Below are 18,456 nucleotides of genomic sequence, written 5' to 3'. Positions count from 1 at the left end.
GTTTCTGTCCTGGAAATAAAGAATTCCTTCAGATTTTTATCTTCTCCTGAGTTTGTTTTCAGTTTCTTTCTGTTGGCTTAGTCTTCACCTGGGCTTTTCTTACAAATAGGAAGTGCAGACAGAAAGGCTCTAGGTCTGTCCCCAGGCACATGAGCTTGAGTGACAGCCAGAGCAGGGGCGGCCTTGGTCTTTCTTCTACACTGGTCAGACTTAGCTTCAAAGCATGGAAGCTCTGGCCATCCAGGCAAATCTTGAGCAGAGCCTCATCGGTGTCTATGGAAGCAGAGCTGCTGAGACAGACAGGTGGCTCTTCTGTGTGCACACAGGCCTCAGCCTGTTGGCACCAAGTGGTTGCCACACACTTTTGAAAATGTTAGAATTAGTGTGACTGCCCTTTGTGTTAGCCACCATTCCACGTGGCCCTTAGAACAGAAACAGATCTCTCGTGCTACATGTCATGGAGCAGCGAATTAGATACATAGGAAATACTGGGAAATATTTTAATAGAAAGAAACCTCTCCTCTCACTGGAAGTAGTTTTTGATCTCCCTTTAAAACACTGGTTTCTCTCTCCCTAGAACCCCACTGATGCTGGCAGTAGCATATGGACACATTGACGCTGTTTCATTGTTACTTGAAAAGGATGCAAACGTAGATGCTGTTGACACAGTGGGCTGCACAGCTTTACATAGAGGGGTATGTACATCTTTCTCTACTCCAGTCGGGTACCTTTTCACAGAGCTTGCTTTAGGTTTCCCTATGTGAGGTTTTAGGGGAAAAGATGTTACATAATATATCCAATTAGCTTCAGTCAAAACGAAGTTACATAATTGTATACAATGACACAAATGAACGCTACAGTTTGGTCCTGCTCTTAGGCGTTTGTGTTAGACTGTGATAAGAGATACATGGGTTCCTACTGTTGGAGGGATAGGCTCTTCTCTCTGATTGCGAAGTGCATATTGCAGAAAATTTGCAAAATGTATTTTTTACATACAGAAAATCAAAATCACCAGCAATGATACTTCCTGGAGATAATCATATTTAGTACACACATGCACGAGCACATGCAGATACACACACACACACGCACACACACACGCACACGCACACACACTATGGTCTCTCTTTCTCTTAGTATATATAAAGGACCATTCTCCATGGCATTAAATATTCTTCTGCGTGCTCATTTGTAATGCTCCATTGTGTGCAGCTGCCAAAATGAATTCAGTGATTACCTGGTTTTGAGCAGTCATGCTATTTCTGTTGCTCAGTGTAATGACCGATGACGATGTATGTGTGTCCTGTGGCTGAGTCTTTGTACACATCTGCTGAATTATTTTTTGAAGGACAAAAATAGGCTAACTAAACAAAGGTAAGAATCATAAAATTGCAATGTAGAGGTGATGTAAGCTGGTGACTGAAAGTGTTTTCCATGGCTATTGACATAATCCCCGTTCTTGTTTCTCGGCACTTCGTCTGGGCCATGCAGCAGTCTGGGGAACATTACATACACATGTCCATCAGTGATAGGCTGCCCATACAGCGGTGATCTCATACCGTTAGAATGGAGCTGAAGAAGATTCCTTTCATGTATAACTTCTACTGCACCTTTGCTATTTAGATACACAAACACTTGTGTCCCCACGATGTCCATCAGGGTAACGTGCTGTGCATGTTAGGTTAGGATCCACAGTCTCTCCTGAGACTTAGAGTGGAGTAGCCTTAGAGTGGAGTAGGCTGTGCTTTCTAGCTTTATCTACAGACTCTCTAGGATATTTTCTGAATGCATCCCTGAGCCTACTGATTGTGTTGTCTCTTTAGAGAGATAACATATGAGGTCATTGTTTCTCTGCCCTTTCATAGTGAGTATACTGAGTCAGAGAAAGGCAAACTCACTTATGTCTGGGGGTAGACAACCAGGATTTAACATACTCCTCCTTGATTCTGAAGCTGGTATTTTCTAACATATCATGATATCATCCGTAGTTATGTTTGGAGAGATAGCTCTAAAATACTTCTCCTGGGCTTTTCTGGTAAGGATTTTGCTAGGGTTGTTCTGCCTCCTACCTCTTAGGCCAGGCAGGGGAGGCCTTCCATTCTCAACGGTGCTATCCCTAGCCAACTGAGGTTTGTTTTGCACTTTAATTGCAACATGCCAGATTATGACAGGACATGAGGAATGTGTGCAAATGCTGCTGGAACAAGAAGCTTCAATCCTCTGTAAAGATTCCAGAGGGAGGACACCCCTGCACTATGCAGCTGCTCGGGGCCATGCCACATGGCTGAATGAATTGCTCCAGATTGCACTTTCTGAAGAGGACTGTTGTCTCAAAGACAACCAGGGATACACGCCGCTGCACTGGGCTTGTTACAATGGTGAGTCGAATGTCATCTGAGTGATTCCACTAGACTTTCTGACCTCGAACCTCTGTGACATCTGTGGAGGTGAGAACATTGCTGTACACTGTAGTTGCCAGTGTCTACACCCCAGACATGGCTTTTGTCTGTCTTATGCTGTTTTAGACATCCCTCATCCCCACCCTGTGGCTGTCACAATACTGAATAAAAGTTTAGTTTGCTTCCCTCTTCTTGTGACATGTAACTCTTCATCAGAGTCACCAAAGAGTTTAAGCAATTGTAATCAGAGTTTCTGATCTGTACCAGATAACCAGGAATCAGGCAACATATTAAAACAATGAAGGTAAAAACAAAACAGCGTACAGTATAGTTCCTGTCATCAGTAAACACTTGTGGATGTGTAGTTTATATTTTGACATTTCTTTTTTAATATTCGCATTCCACATTTGCTTTGTTGTGTTTACTACTTAGAATATTCAAATTTTTATTTCAATTATTTGGAACAAAAGAGAAATGAGTGCTAATTGTACCAATTCACAAACATTGAAGTGGGGTGAGGATATACATGGCTCTGGTTGTAGAGTGCTTGCCTAGCATACATAAAGCCCAGCTCAGCTCCCAGCATTGCAGTAAAACAATTATGGTGGCAGTGCTGTAACCCCAGCCCTCAGCAGGTGTGTGCGTGTGTGTGTGTGTGTGTGTGTGTGTGTGTGTGTGAGAATCCAAAGCTACCGTCAACCATGTAACAACTTCAAGGTCAGACTGAGCTTCCTGAAACCCTGTCACAAAATTAAAGAAAGGAAAACTAAACTAGCATTTTCTGTTTCCAAATCCACTTTCTGATATAATTTTGTACGTATGTCTCATAATTTTCTCTCTGAGATTATAAATAAAAAATATGAGTATACTTTAAGTGGAATTATATCACAAATCTCATCCCATAGCTTTCTTTCTTTTTTATTAGTGCTCCCTTAAAATGACACTGAAGGCTATCCTTAGACCCCATATGCACCAATAAATAATTTTAATAGTAATATACTGATAGATACACAACCCCGCATATACACTCGCACACATACATTCACGCACACGCACATTCCTCAGAACTTGATTTTTATTCAACCAGATTCCCCTCTGATGGACTTTTAGATTAATTTTAGGGTTTCTTTCCCACCATAAACACTGTGACAGTGTGTACTCATAACATGAAAAATCTCATTAAAATTTAGAAGTGAATTTTTTTAAATAAAAGGCATGTTTTTAAATTGCAAGGAGTAATATTTTGCACAAAAGGTTGCCCTAATGCGATAAAAGTATTTTTGCTACAACTTTGCCAGCCCAGTATGATTCTATGTCTTTATTTTTGGTAGCTTTTTCTTTAAGTTTGCATCTCATAACATAATGCTGTATTTATTGCTATTGTTCCCTTTCTGAAGGTGGCCTTTCACATGCCTGCTTTCTCTTAGTGAGCAGCTTACCTCTTCCCTTGCATCTGTAAGAGCAGGGTGTCTTAGCTATGTGAATCTTCTGCATTATATGTGCAGGTGTTTCTGTTCCTTGTTTTGAATGAGTTTCCATGCAGATGTTTTGAGATTTTTGTGTGGGTGAATCTATTTTGTGGTGTCTCTGTGACCAGCCTTAAGAAGATCTCATACCTCCTAAGATAATGGACATCTCCTATGACTATTTCCAATCATGCTTCTTCAACTTTATATTTGCATTTCAGTTTCACTAGGATTTTTAATTGGGAAATTGTGATTATATTTTCTGGGAAGAGTTTCTGTGTTCAATTACATTGACTTAAAACTGCCTGTGTTTTCATTAGTCTTCTCCTTCATTGATCCTGCCTTAATAAAAACTTATTTTTGCTCCTCTTCTACCATTGGCCAACTGTAAATTTTTTACCTAAAATAATTTTTTAACCTACAACTTGTGAACTCTCTCTGGCAAGGGAGAATCCACAACAGGAAAGGAAAGGGTAGCCACAAACCACATCCTCTCCCTGGGGCCAGGTTCAACTTTCTGCTGCTGAGCCTTTCCAGGTGCAGGCAAAACAGAGCAGACTTTTCCCCAAGCATCCTCTCTTCCAGGATTCTAGAGCAGCCTCCCTCTCTGTCTGAGGTCCAAGCTGCCCATGTCCCTTCCACTGGGCAATGTGAAATGTTGAGAGTGGCATGTCACTCTTCAGTTTCAGCTGCAAAGACTCACTCTCCCACTGAGGAATGGAATGTGCTCGTGTTGTCCTAAGTTGGTCCTTTGGGGGTTCATAATACGAATACAGAGGCTACGATGTCTGTGGCCACTGGGCGATGTTTGGAGGCAGATAGAAAGCTGGACAATACCGTTTACTTGCTAGGGGTTTCATATGCTTCTTAGTCCTCCCCAAAGCAGTAGCAACTTGTCTCTTTAGTTACAAGAAAGGTTTTGTTTGTACTTTAACATTTCAAACCACCTACATGGGAAATTTGACTAAATTAGCCCTAAGGTCAATTAAGAAGAGGTTCTGGGATTATGATCTGTGGTAAAGCCAACTAGCCAGCCATGTCTTCCTGCCCCAGAATTGCACTACAAATTCTAAAGTATGCTCAGGTCCTTTATAAAGCTATATCATTTGTGACATAGGCAGATATGTACAGGAAACTGAGGCCCCAAAGAGTCACAAATAAATTCTCAGATCATGTACAAATAAAATGGGCTATGCTGGGTGGTTTTTAGGTCAACTTAACACGAAGTCGAGTCATTTGGAAAGAGAGAAGAACCTCAATTGAGAAAGTGCCCCACCCAATTGGCCTATGGGCAAGCCTATGTGGATTTTCTTGATTAGTGATTGATGTGGGAGGGCCCTGCTCACTATGGGCAGTGGCACCCTGGTCTGGTAGTCCTGGTGCTATAAGAGAGCAGGCTGAGAAGCCGTGGGGAGTGAGCCAGGAAGCAGCTTACTTCCATGGCCTCTCCTATTGTTCCTGTCCTGACTTCCCTACATGCTGGACTTGGACAAGCTGTAAATTGAGACAGACCCTTTCCTTCCCAAGGTGCTTTGGTCATGGTTCTTTATCGCAGCATCGGAAACTTTAGTTGTTAAGAGTCTCCTGTCGTTGCTGTTCACCTCAGTGCCTCACATTTCACATTTACTCATGTGCTCACTTTAAAGCACTCATTGGGTGCCTGCACAGACGCCGCTGCAAACACGGCCACGGCGTTTTACACTTACAGCCCTCTTTGTTGTTTTCTACAAGGCACATGCCCCTTCACTTGCATACATAAGAGTAAGTTAAGCTATTTTATGATTGAAAGGAAATTCCCTATTATAACCACAGGAAAATTGAGGCCTGCTGATGTTAGGGTTCTATAAAGGGCTGAGGGTGACTAAGATCTATTCTGCCTGCAAATGAGGTGTCTTCTTTATCGCTCTCCAGCAGCCCACATGGCTTCACTGTTTGATTTGTTCATTGTATCTCAGAACACCTGTGAGCATAGTTAATAACATTTTAGCATTTTGTTTTATTCTACAGAGAACAAGCATTCAGCCCAATACTTAATGAGGAATTAAAACCAAACCAAACAAAACAACAATAAAAAACAAACAAACAAACAAACCCACCAGATTACGTTGAGCAAAGTTTCTTTCTTTCTTGGGAGCACTCTAAATTTGTTTATTTTTTGCAGGTAATGAAAACTGTATAGAGGTACTTTTGGAGCAAAAGTGTTTTCGAAAATTTATTGGTAATCCCTTCACTCCACTGCACTGTGCAATGTAAGTAGAAACACTGGGAAGGCAATGGAGCCGCTTCTGTTCCTTTAACTGCATGTAGAAAAAGTGCCTTTTATGGGTGGAAAAAGCATTTAGATTGCAGATAAGGCTAATATGTTCTATTCTCCTGCTAAAGACAAATAGGCCTGCTAGCAAAGCATGCGTCCCATGTTAATGATTTTCCAGAAGCCACACTTCCAAGGTGACTCATGCACCAGATGAGGAAACTGAAGGTGGTGGCCTGAAAGGCATGGTTCATAGATGTGAAGGGACCTTCAGTGGTAGCCCCCATTGTCCAGCAAACTCTGAAAAATAAGTCAATGTTGATACTAATATATCTGTAGCTGGTTAGAAATTTTCTACTGGGAGACTTTTCTTATAATTCTTCACCTTCATCCTCATCATTCTTCCTTCTCCCATCCCCCTCCTCTCTTCCTCCTCCTCATTTTCCTTCTCCTTCTTTTCAAATGTAATTGTTATTGCAAGTTTATAGAGAGAAATATTGTTGAGAGAATGCAGTGACCTTAAGTCAGAGTCCCGTGAGTCAGCCTGGGGTGCAAGACTTGGAAGTGCTTCGTCTTTACATTGTCTGTGGGCTTCCCATGAAACTGGGTCATTTGACTGGAAAAATACTAGAGACATGAAATCAAATCAGTATAGAAAGAGTAGGTTAGAAAGAATCAGAGTGATTTTAGGGGCTGGAGAGATAGATCAGTGATTAAGAGCACTTGCTGCTCTTGCAGAAGACCCAGATTTGCTTCCCAGCACCCACATGGTGGCTAACAACCATCCATACCAGTTTCATGGGATCTAGTGCCCTCTTCTGGCATCCTTGGGCGCTAGGTACACATGCAGTACCTATATTTACATGCAGGAAAAACACTGATACACATAAAATAAAAATGAACAAACCTCTAAAATACTAACCAGGATGATTTCATGTGTGAAGGATCTATGTCTTTTCCACTTTGATGTCTGGATGTCACCTACTTGGGACCTCATGTGAGTGCTATTCCAGGAGCTCTTACAAACACAGAGATCCTCAATGGAAACAGCAGAGGGGTTCAGTGTACACTATCATAAGCATGCCACAAAGATTGGCATCGAATTTCTAAAAATATATCAAATTGTTGAATGTGCAGTGCTTGTAAAGATGAGGTATGAAGGTCTGTATAATTTTAATGAGTTTTTTTATACTAAAATCTATTTTCATTTTAGAATAAATGGTCATGAGAGCTGTGCATCATTGCTCCTGGGGGCCATAGATTCCAGCATTGTCAGCTGTAGGGATGACAAAGGCAGGTAAGCAATACAAGGAGTCATACTCTCAGTCTTGAGCCTCAGCCTTTGTTTCAAATTGTAGACTAGAAAACCACTTGCTTTTATTTTTATATAAACTTACTTTTGGTAGTGCTAAGAATTGAATTCAGGGCTTTAGACAAGCCAAAAATACCACTGAGCTACATCCCCAGCCCTTAGGGTTTAGAGACAGAGTCTTGCTGCATAGCTCAGGCTGGCCTTGAACTAGCTATGAAGTCCAGGCCAGCCTCAAACTCATAATCTTCCTGACTATATACATGGACAGCCCTTGGCCAAAAGAAAAATATTTTTAATTGAAAAAGTAAGGCATAGTATGTTTTTAAATCAAGTATTATAAGGGGTGTAGACTTTTAGAAATTGTCCTTCTTGGTCCAGAGTCTCAAGCCTCTGCCTTATAGAAAGCAAGTATACATTGATTCTTCCCACTGTTTGTATTCTCTTAAATGAATTGCACACACCCCTACAAAATAGACATTAAATATATCTATGGATTATTTCTATGCAAATGGATTTTTAATAACTATGTTCTACTTTTAGTGTGTGTGTGTGTGTGTGTGTGTGTGTCTTGGAGATCTTTCCATACTAAATATAAAGATTTACCTTGCTCTGTAAAGCTGCACATTATTTCACTGAATGAATACATAGCATGTTGCCTACCTGACTTCTTTAGATGAATATTCATATTGCTTTCAACATTCTGCTATTTCTATTATTCTATTAAGTGGCACAGTGTACACACATGTGTAAACCTGTTGACATAAGCAAGTGTATATAGGAGATGGAATACTATGAATGGAGTTATTTCATCAAGGCTAACATTTTTCCTACTCGATGAGAAATGTCCAGCTGCCCTCTGCAGAAACCCACCATCTGCATTATATGATGCTGGCGTTTAAGGCTTTTTAGCTAACCAACCAACTAGTTACAAGTTAACGTATAATATTAAAAGTATCTGTCTGCTAGATAAGTGGGAACTCACCAGAACTCAAGATTAAAGGTCAGAAAGACACTGATTTCCTTATGGGGCCATTGCATAAGCCTCCCCTCGAAATCTAAGTGGAACCATCCATGTAGGTGATACTTCAGTAACCATCCTAAGAAATTCTTTCTAAGAACTCTGGTCATCAGCCAAGAAGCTTTAAATCTTTAGAAAACACCGTGCACTTGTGTCTTGGTAGTTTCTGCAGACAAAGTTGAAAGGCAATAAATTCATGTGTGTTTGAAACCTTCAGGACAACTCTCCATGCGGCAGCCTTCGGTGATCATGCGGAGTGCTTGCAGCTGCTTCTGAGACATGATGCTCAAGTGAATGCCATAGACAATTCAGGGAAAACAGCGCTGATGATGGCTGCTGAGAACGGGCAGGCAGGCGCTGTGGGTATGTACTTAGGCTGTGGACAAGAGCCAGCACTGTTCTATATAGACATCTGAAAGGGACCAGTTTACTGAAGTCACCCATGAACTCAGTCATCTCCAGCTCTTTGTGACTGCATCACTGGAGGACTATATCCAAGAAAGCTAACACTTGAATGAAATTGCCCAACATTTAGAAACGAAATATAATAGCAGAATCATCTTGTCTGGAAATCCCAACACTGCATTTGGGTTCAGCCTAGAGGCTGAGGAATGGTGGAATAGCAAAACTCTGCAGGGAATTGGCACTAGCCCACCCAGCACCCATTTGAATAGAACAAATCTGGCAACAAACTGTTCTTTAATTACAAATGTTGAATATTATTGTGATCTGTATTCGTTTATGTTGTTTTGTAGCCACACTGAGCTGTGTGATCAGCATGCAGTCTAAGTAACTTTCTCCTGGCTTTGTCTGTAGATATTTTGGTGAACAGTGCCCAGGCTGACCTGACTGTGAAGGACAAGGACTTGAATACTCCCTTACACCTGGCTATCAGTAAAGTATGTACTGAGTTTACATCACTGTTGCTTACTGTCGCAATCAGAACAACAGTACCTGGGACCTCTGTCCACCTGGGACCTACATAACATCGGTTTTACTTAGATGGCCATGTCCCAGGATACTGTCAACTGTACATGAAAATGAAGGGAGAGAAGAAAGGAGTAATACAGTAAAAAATATTAAAGAAAAAAGTCCCGTTGTAGGGTTATTCCTGCCTTAGACCATTTATGTTCTTGAATTAAAGAAGTTTGATATGCCTTAGGCAGCACAATGCTGTTAGAATCTACCTTTCTATCAATAACCCCACTATTACCTCCAGTGCTTCATCTGGGCTGCTCTTAGTTCCAATTAGGCAGCCCTCTGGGCCACGTTCTTTTGGTCCTTAGCCCATGGTGGTACTCTCTCTCTCTCTCTCTTGCATGTTCTTTTTCTATCCCTGTGGCAGCTTCTCCTGTTCCTCTCTGCTTTTTCCTCTAAGGCCACCAAAACTCAATCCCATGTATTTCTCTTCTCCCCAGCTATTGGCTGTTGGCATCTTTATTCACTGTCTTAGTTAGGGTTTTACTGCTGTGAACAGATACCATGACCAAGGCAAGTCTTATAAAGAACAACATTTAATTGGGTCTGGCTTACAGGTTCAGAGGTTCAGTCCACTACCATAAAGGCGAACATGGCAGCATCCAGGCAGGCATGGTGCATGAGGAGCTGAGTTCTACATCTTTATTTGAAGGCTGCTAGCAGAATACTGACTTCCAGGAAGCTAGGACTAGGGTATTAAAGCCCACACCCACAGTGACACATCTACTCCAACAAGGCCTTACCTCCAAAAGTGCTACTCCCTGGGCCAAGCATATGCAAACCATCACATTCACCTCACCAGTTACAATCAACTGAGGACAGGGTCACTCATTGTCTTACTTGAAGACTCTTTTAGCTTTGGGCAAACAACTTTTGGGGCTCTAAATTAGCATTAGAATATAAGCAACTTTAGGCCAACCCACTACAGGGCAGAATTCTGGGTTGGATGTACACCACTGATCAAACAGAATAATGAAGAAGACACATTTCTCACATTTACCATAGGCAATCCTACCACACATTCTACCTGTCTTGATGCTGTTTCTCTGGTTGTAGTTTCATATTTTGATACCACACAACAGGTTAGGACATTAGCTATATGGCTTATAAACTCTAAACAGTTTCAACTGAGTTTTGTTTGAAGGCATTGTGAGAACAGAGCCCAGATCATGGTACTGCAAAGCACTATCCATGTGCAAAGCACTATCCATGTGCACTGTCACTGTTTTTTCCTGCATGTGTCAATCAATGCAAAAGGTGTGGTAGATATTTTTCCTCCCATACATACAAATGCCTCTGTGTGTGATTTTCACAAAGTGCATTATAATATATGTAGGTCCCAGTTGACACCACTGGTGTCAGAAGTCTCAGCCATTCCTCTCATTGGCTATATTTTGTATTCATTCTCTGGAAAGAACATGGAAACATTAAAAGTGCTCAGAATCTGGAAGTTAATGTCAAAGCGCAGTGTGTTAGTACTGAGAACTGCAGTGTTTTACAGACAGTCTGTCCGTCCCAGAGACAGTCAATCAACATCTCTAACATCTCTAACTCCTAGATGGTACTAACAATGATTGTCTATGCCCTTCATTAGCAAAGGCTTAGTAATCCATGACCCTAGACCTAATTGTTGATATTTTAATTATCAAGCATCTATTGCCATATTATGATCAGGAGATCATTTCTTAGTTAAGGAAAAACCATACACCAGAAACAGGGTTTCTTTAGAGCATTAAAAAGAAGTGAAGCTATGTGATACAGATCTCGGGTGTCATGGTAACTCCAGGGGAAGTGGATCACTGGAGCAGTAATGGAAGGCTTGAAGAAGGAGGAAAATGTTGTATGTTTAAAAGGCAGTGACAAAAGATTCAAAGGCTGCTGCTGAGTCTGCCCTCCACCACTCTCTGACCTAGCCAGGCTTGCATTTGCTTTCACTCTCTGGACATTAATTTTAAAAACTACCTTGGAAATATTCATATTAGAGATGAATATTTTAGATCAGTCACATGTTTAAAAAGTCGTAATAGGCCCCATGTAGATGCTTAAGAGTATCTTGGGCTCATTTACTTTTTAGAAAGGAATTACTCAGAAAATAGTCTTGAATGTTTTCAGGCACAGGAAGCTGGTACTCAATTGAAAGTACAATCAAGTAAGCATTAAGGAGATTTTTCTATATGTTCTTTCTCATGTTTCTTGCTCTTCTTTTTTCTAATCAGGGCCATGAGAAATGTGCCTTGTTAATACTTGACAAGATACAAGACGAGAGCCTTATCAACGCAAAGAACAGTGCACTGCAGACGTGAGTGTGGCAAATGTAGCTCTACTTGGGCCCAGAGTCACAGGATTTTACTTGTATTTATTCTTTGGGAACTTCTTACATGTGTACAGTGAAATACGGTCATATCCACCACCATTTTCCTCCTCCAACTCCTCCCAGATCCCCTTAGCACATCCCTGTCCCAATTAACCATTTTTTCAATTAACCTATTAAGTCCAGTCTGTGTGCATGCATGTGGACCATCCATTGGAGCATGGGAAACCTACCAGTGGCTACATCCACCAACAATGACTCTCTCCCTGCTCCACTGCAACCCCAGCTATAGACTGCAAACAGCCCCTCAGTAAGGGGCAGGGCCTAGCCTAGTGATCATCCATCCCATTGATGGTGGGATTTTGCATATGCAGTTCAGCACAGCTACTGTAAATTCTTGAATGCAGTAGTTGGGTTATGTCTCAAAGACAGCATGCCACAGCTCTCCTCCCCATCCTCTTCTTCCCCGAGGTATTCCCTGAGCTTGTGGGGGAGAGGGGATAAAGATGTTTCATTTTTATCCAACACCTATTAAAAGCTGGACACATGTTAATCCAACTCTGAGAAGTAGAGCAGTCGTGGGTGCCAACCTAGCTTCACCTTCATGAAATTTATGTACACACACCTGCAGTGTTGACTAGAGATGCATGAGTTTAGGTAGAACTCTTATTTTGATATGACTCATAGGATTTGTAAGATCTTTGTTCTCTTTAGCAGTGTTGCTGTACTTCATGATAAATTTAGTGAGCTTTTGGAAAAATCTTCTGGGCTTACGAACTGACACATTTGGGGAAAGTGTTTGTTTTATGTATTAGTGTTATGTTGTCTGACTGGAAAACGTCAGATTTATAAATCATGTTCCCAGAATACATTTGAACAATTTCTAAGCTATTTGTCGTAATTATATTTTAATATAATTCGATGGAGCCATTGTTGTGAAGGATCAAAAAGCTGTTTTGTTTTCTATTTTTGGAGATTACTTGTGCATTTGTGTTAAAGGCAAATAATATTAGAGGTTTTTTTTCTTTTAAGATTGTTAAAGGACATGGCACATTATACTGAGCACAAGACTCTTTTACAAGGTGCTGTAATCCAGTGAGACATCTATGAGCATGTTAGAATAAAAAGATCTGAGAGTATATATTAATACCACTCATCCCAATGAACTGTGTGAAACAGGGACACAAATTAGCCAGTGAAGGGCCTTTACAGAATCCAGCAGAGCTTGGATTCTTCTTCCGGTCTCCTATACTGTCACCAAGACTGTTTAAGATACAGGCTATTTATAACACTGCACAGAGATCTGAGCCAAACACAGAATAACTGAATCAATAATGCCTGGAAAAAGTGTGGTCAACATGTCTCTTCTCAAAAGCAAAAATAGCCATGTGCTATTTGTAGATTCTTAAGTATAGCTTCCTTTTGGTGACATAAGTTAACCAAATGTGACATTTTTTTTCTTTTCTTTTTTTTTTTACTGAGAATTGGTCTTCCTTTATATCAAATACCCCCAAAGAATCATAAAGAGAAAAGGCTTGTTGGGCTCATAGTTTTGTGTTTCAGTTCATGATTGCTTGGCCCCTTTGCTTTGTATGAGGCTACGCATTTTGACAGGAACCTGTAGCTGTAGTTATTCACCCACAGGACAAAAAAAAAGTGTGAAGGACTAGGGTCTTACAGTGCCTTCAAAGATGTGCTCCAGTGACCTGAAAATTCTCACTGGGCCCCACAGAATCTTGCAGGATCGCCATCTCCCTCCCCTACCAAGCCCAGGGACCAAGCCTTTAGCATGCAGACCTTTGAAAGGTCCCAGCTTTACCACTCACAGAAACCTTATCAAGGCTGATATTCAGTGTTGTCTTTCAGACCCCTCCATATTGCTGCACGCAATGGCTTGAAGGTGGTAGTTGAAGAATTGCTGGCCAAAGGAGCCTGCGTACTTGCTGTAGATGAAAACGGTAAGTAAGACAATTTAAAAGTTGATGCAGGTTGTGTTGGCTGAAGCCAGAGGACAGTGAGAGATTAGGGTTACTTATGATCGAGTAAGAGTTTTCTTTCTCTTGGAAGTATCTTGTGTGTAAGAAATCAAGCCCAGGAAATATGTTCCATCTGTCTTTCTGTACAGCACATTGTCTTCCTATAGCCCACCATTGCACTCCATGTTGCATGTAACATTACCAGCTGGGCATATCCCAGTCAAAAACCTTTCAGCTTGCCCTTGGAATTCCCAACTGCATACACTAAGGAGTAAATGAAGCATGAATCATTGGTGCACACTCCACAGCTCTACAGAGACAGCTTCGCATTTCAGTTCATTCCGAGATCAAACGTCTTTGTAAAATATGTATCAGGACTCACATTCCTCATAGAGAAAGCTGAGGAACATAAGTAAAATGTTTTAACTAAGATCTAGGCTGGACGTTTCTCCTGTCATTTATGGCTTGCCTTCCCTAAATGAGCTAATTCTTATCGTAAGCCTTCCTCTCTCCTTCTACAACATTATAAACACTAACAAATACTAGAATTCTACTAAAAGACCTTTGCACATGCAATGCCTCTTAACCCTGGGAAGCAAAAGAGGAACTCGTGGATATTTATTAATTGAGTAATTTTTGCAGTGTGACATCTAATTAAAGTATTCTGGTATGTTAATGCTACTCAATTAACTGCTTAATACAGGTACTGGAATTAGCAGCACATGGCTATCTCTCAGAAGTAAGCAGCCACAGTAACATCTTAGCTGAGTCTTTAGTTTTGTTCTTGCAGCCCCATGTATCCTGGCCTGTAACCCGCTCTCTCCCCAACGTGGCTCACCTAGGAAGTACAGAGAGTTCTTTTAACCTCGTGTCCTTCATTCTCCACCTTTTCTTCCTCAACTTTGATCAAAGCTGTATACCTTAAGCTTAGCATGAACATATCCACTGTTTTTCTCCAAAATGGAGATGCTAGAATAAATGGGTATCATCATGTGTTTAGCTCTAGTCTGTATCCATGGATACAGGAGCTCTGTGTCACTGAGCCTGCCTTTCTCAGAGTTTTCTCTGTGCCCAGTGGCTGGAAACATTTGGAGACCATTCTGTGCGACACTGCACTAACAATCCCTTCACTCATCACCTCCATCCCAGAAATAGTGTTAAGACACTGACCCTTTTCATTTGTTTTCACTCAGTAAAGATGAATAATCTCTGGGGCTGACCATCCAGAGGGCTTTCATGTCCAGTGACAGGAGACAACAACCAGCTTTTTTTTTTTTTTTAAAGATTTATTTATTTATTATATATGAATACACTGTAGCTGTCTTCAGACACACCAGAAGAGGGCATCAGATCTCATTACAGATGGTTGTGAGCCACCATGTGGTTGCTGGGATTTGAACTCAGGACCTCTGGAAGTGCAGTCAGTGCTCTTAACCACTGAGCCATCTCTCCAGCCCCCAACAACCAGCTTTTGTCAGAACAGATCCTCCGATTGACTGAGAAAGCTCACTGCTCATTGTGGAAAGGGATCTTTGGCCAAAAGAATAAAAGTTGGATAAGGATAGCAAGTACATCTCAAGGGCAGCTCAATCCTTAGGTTGTGTGTTACTATGGCAAACAGTCATTTGTCCCGCATTTGTGATAGTTCAGTTTTGTGGCTTTAGTTGATGAAGTGACTTTTTTAAAGGTCTATTGAAATTCTCTTAAATGGTTGTTACTGACAACCAGCTTCCTGTGTCTGATCTCTTCAGGTGGTTTTTAGGCTCTTGGTCGGTTTGGTTGGTTTGTTTTGTTTTTTAGAGTAATAAATTGGTGTGTGCTTTCTATGACGTGTATGTATATAAAGTGACATCGGCTACTGGTTTTACCCTTTCTGCTCGAGACATACATCTGTCATGGAAAGTGGCTACACTCAGAATAGAGGTCCTCTGCCACGTTGATGGCTCATGGTGTGCTCTCCATGGGAACTCCCTCTTGGATGCCCTATTGCTAGTTTTGTGGCTTGTGTCCCCTAAGTCCCTTCCTTGCCATGTGTTTCTGTCCTCTAGATGAAGGGTAGAATCTGCCTTACTTGGGATAATATTGTGCTTTCTGTAGACAGATGAGGCAGAACCAAACCCAGACTCTCCATGAAATGTCACGTCCTCCCTGTCCCACTCAAGTCTCCCCCCAACCCCCAGCATGACTTGTGAGAAGTAATTCCTCTTACCTGGCATGAATTCTAACTCAACATGCATCTCCACTCACAGTGTTGTAGGAGATGTACTGTGGAATGCCATGCAGCTCTGGATCCCCAGGACTAACCACTGCCTTGTCTGCATTTATGCCCAGGTCATACCCCGGCCCTGGCTTGTGCTCCTAACAAAGACGTGGCTGACTGCCTGGCCCTCATTCTGGCTACCATGATGACTTTTTCTCCTTCCAGTACAATGACGGCTGTCAACTTCGTTTGTTTTAGAAAAGACAATTTGAGCAGAACGACCCTCTCCAATCTGGGTAGTAGGGTTAGTCTGTGCAGTAACAATCTTGGCTCTGAGGATGGGTACAATGAAAATGATTCTGATTCGGAAACATTCTGACTTTGGACAGTAGAGGTGTTTCCCCCAATACCTGTGTTTTAGGAAGGGATGGAAGCTTGAATTCCAGGTTACACTGTGTTCAGGCATTTGAGGCCAAGCTTCCAGAAGCCAGCAGAAAAGGAGTCAGTCTAACCAAAAGAGGACAACTAGGCCATAGGCTGAAACACACACAAATGGGCTTGGGCTTTGTTTTGCTTCATGTTTTCTTCAGGCCTATGGTACTTCTATGAAAGTCTACCTCTCATTTTATGTAAGGACAAAAAATTAAGTATTCTTCATCTTTGGGGATAATGCAACAGAGAGACAAATATTCAGTCTAAAGATTTTTTTTTCACCAGTTAGTTCTGTGAGGTCAGTCAAGGTGACATTCATTTCCCCTAGGAGGGGCGGGAAGAGGAGATGGGAAATGCCTGGGCCCTCTTCTCACTCTGATGTTTACTTCCTCACTAGAAGTCAAAGGACAAGGTTCATCTTTAGATATAATGCCTATAATTGTCCTCTTAAGGAAATCTGCCTGACGCCACCTCGTTGTAGGAAGCATATAAATGCCTAGAACCTCTTCCTAGGATCTCAGTTAAAGTTGCCAGGTGAATGTGAACATCGTTCATGCTTTTTTGTTAAACATAAATGAAATAGCACCCAGGGCTCCACATAAGAAACATGTGAGTCATTTTTCAATGGAGTAATGGATCCCAAATTTATCCAATAACATTTCAGGTGAAATTATATTGTGCCAAAACTTGAAACAATATGCAAGTCAAATAGGAAATTACCATTCATTTGAATTTGCTCTAAAATGAAAGTACTAACTTTATAAGGGCATCAGAATGGCTGGTACTGTCCTTCAATAGTAGGATAGCAAAGTAGCTGCTCAGCCAAGGTCATGCCATAAGCGTGACAGTGTACCTGGAAAGGAACCAAGGAAATGACAGCAGGAAGCAGAAATGGTTGGTGTGGAGGTGCAAGCCAACTGCCAGTTGTTTGGTAATGAAATCAGCATTGTGAATACTCTGTCTGCTCCCTCTGCCAAAGCTTCTAGGTCGAATGGACCCCGTTCTCCACCTGGAACGGCTGTACGAAAAGAAGAATGAGACTTTAAGAATTATGCACATACACATGCACACATGTGTGTATATTTATGTATGTACTTCATCAACCAGCTATCCATGAGGACCAAAATGCTTCTGCCTAAACTGGGATATTTTAAACATTTTTCTTTCTACATGCAAGTGAGAACTGTAGTAACTTTTCTATGGGGTTAAAATGTAATCTTTTTGCATACAAGTCTTTATTGTATTTTATATTTCTAATGACGCAGATTTCTAGTTGATGGCTTGACAATTTGTAACTGATGATATGTTGACCACAGGTTTTTGTTTTCAAACTAGAGAATATGTCTATATACTTTGATGTAAATGTGTTTATATTTATTTGAAGTGAAAGAAATGCCAAGAAATACCCACTGTTTAGGCTTGCTCTCTCTTTGTCTTCGTCTCCATCTCCACCTCCCTCTCCCTCCCTTCTTCTCCCTCTGTCTCTCTCTCCTCTCTCTCTCTGTGTCTCTCCTCTCACTCTCTCTCTCTCTCTCCCTCTCCCTCTCCCTCTCCCTCTCCCTCTCCCTCTCTCTCTCTGTTATGTACCTTATTTAGAATAACAAAGTAAATGGGAAAATACCCTTGACTCTGGGCTAACCAATAGCTCTGGGGGTTAAACCCAGCATTTCCCACTATTACCAACTGACCCTTGGGTTCTTCCATTGCTTGACTCCATTCTATAGCCAATCAGAGCCTTTCTGAGGGATAAAAACTGATGTAGCAGGTCATATATACACAAAGGCAGCCCAAAGAAAGACCCAGAGACTACAGAAACTACACCAAAAGTGACACATAGTCCTGACACTTAGTGGGAAATGATGCTGAGTGTGGGCACTCTGCCAAGAAAGGGAATTAAACAGCAGACAGAGCCTGAGCGCTCTGTTCCACTAGCGAAGACTCGGGAGAGAAGTCTGCAGCTGTAGGGCATGAGTTTGCAGCATTTTACTGTAGGTTTTCTCTTAACATTTGAAGTTTCTATTTTATAGTATTTTGAGAGTTTTAAAAATAATCCTCATATCTGGACCAGACCCAGATGAGGTATTCTATCATTTTCATCAAGCTGTAAGAGACT

General features: G+C 41.4%; 1 protein-coding gene across 2 annotated transcripts in view; it reads left to right on the top strand.

The window, feature by feature from the left end:
* Ankrd44 (ankyrin repeat domain 44) overlaps positions 1-17,866 on the top strand; it is a 257,860-nt gene extending 239,994 nt beyond the window's left edge. The window contains exons 20-28 of one of the 2 annotated variants that reach the window (XM_028765551.1): positions 578-695; positions 2,162-2,378; positions 6,027-6,114; positions 7,330-7,413; positions 8,664-8,809; positions 9,263-9,345; positions 11,641-11,723; positions 13,602-13,693; positions 16,043-17,866. In XM_028765551.1, the coding sequence (XP_028621384.1) occupies positions 578-695; positions 2,162-2,378; positions 6,027-6,114; positions 7,330-7,413; positions 8,664-8,809; positions 9,263-9,345; positions 11,641-11,723; positions 13,602-13,693; positions 16,043-16,290 (1,159 nt within the window). In that variant the 3' untranslated portion in view covers positions 16,291-17,866. The remainder of the gene's footprint in view (positions 1-577; positions 696-2,161; positions 2,379-6,026; positions 6,115-7,329; positions 7,414-8,663; positions 8,810-9,262; positions 9,346-11,640; positions 11,724-13,601; positions 13,694-16,042) is intronic. The other variant, XM_028765552.1, reaches the window with a different exon arrangement.
* Positions 17,867-18,456: the final 590 nt, after the last annotated feature.

This window comes from Grammomys surdaster, unplaced genomic scaffold (assembly GCF_004785775.1).
Source record: "Grammomys surdaster isolate TR1022 unplaced genomic scaffold, NIH_TR_1.0 165, whole genome shotgun sequence".
Classification (NCBI taxonomy): domain Eukaryota; kingdom Metazoa; phylum Chordata; class Mammalia; order Rodentia; family Muridae; genus Grammomys; species Grammomys surdaster.
Note: the sequence above shows the minus strand (reverse complement) of the source record. Positions and strands in the feature narration are given on the sequence as shown.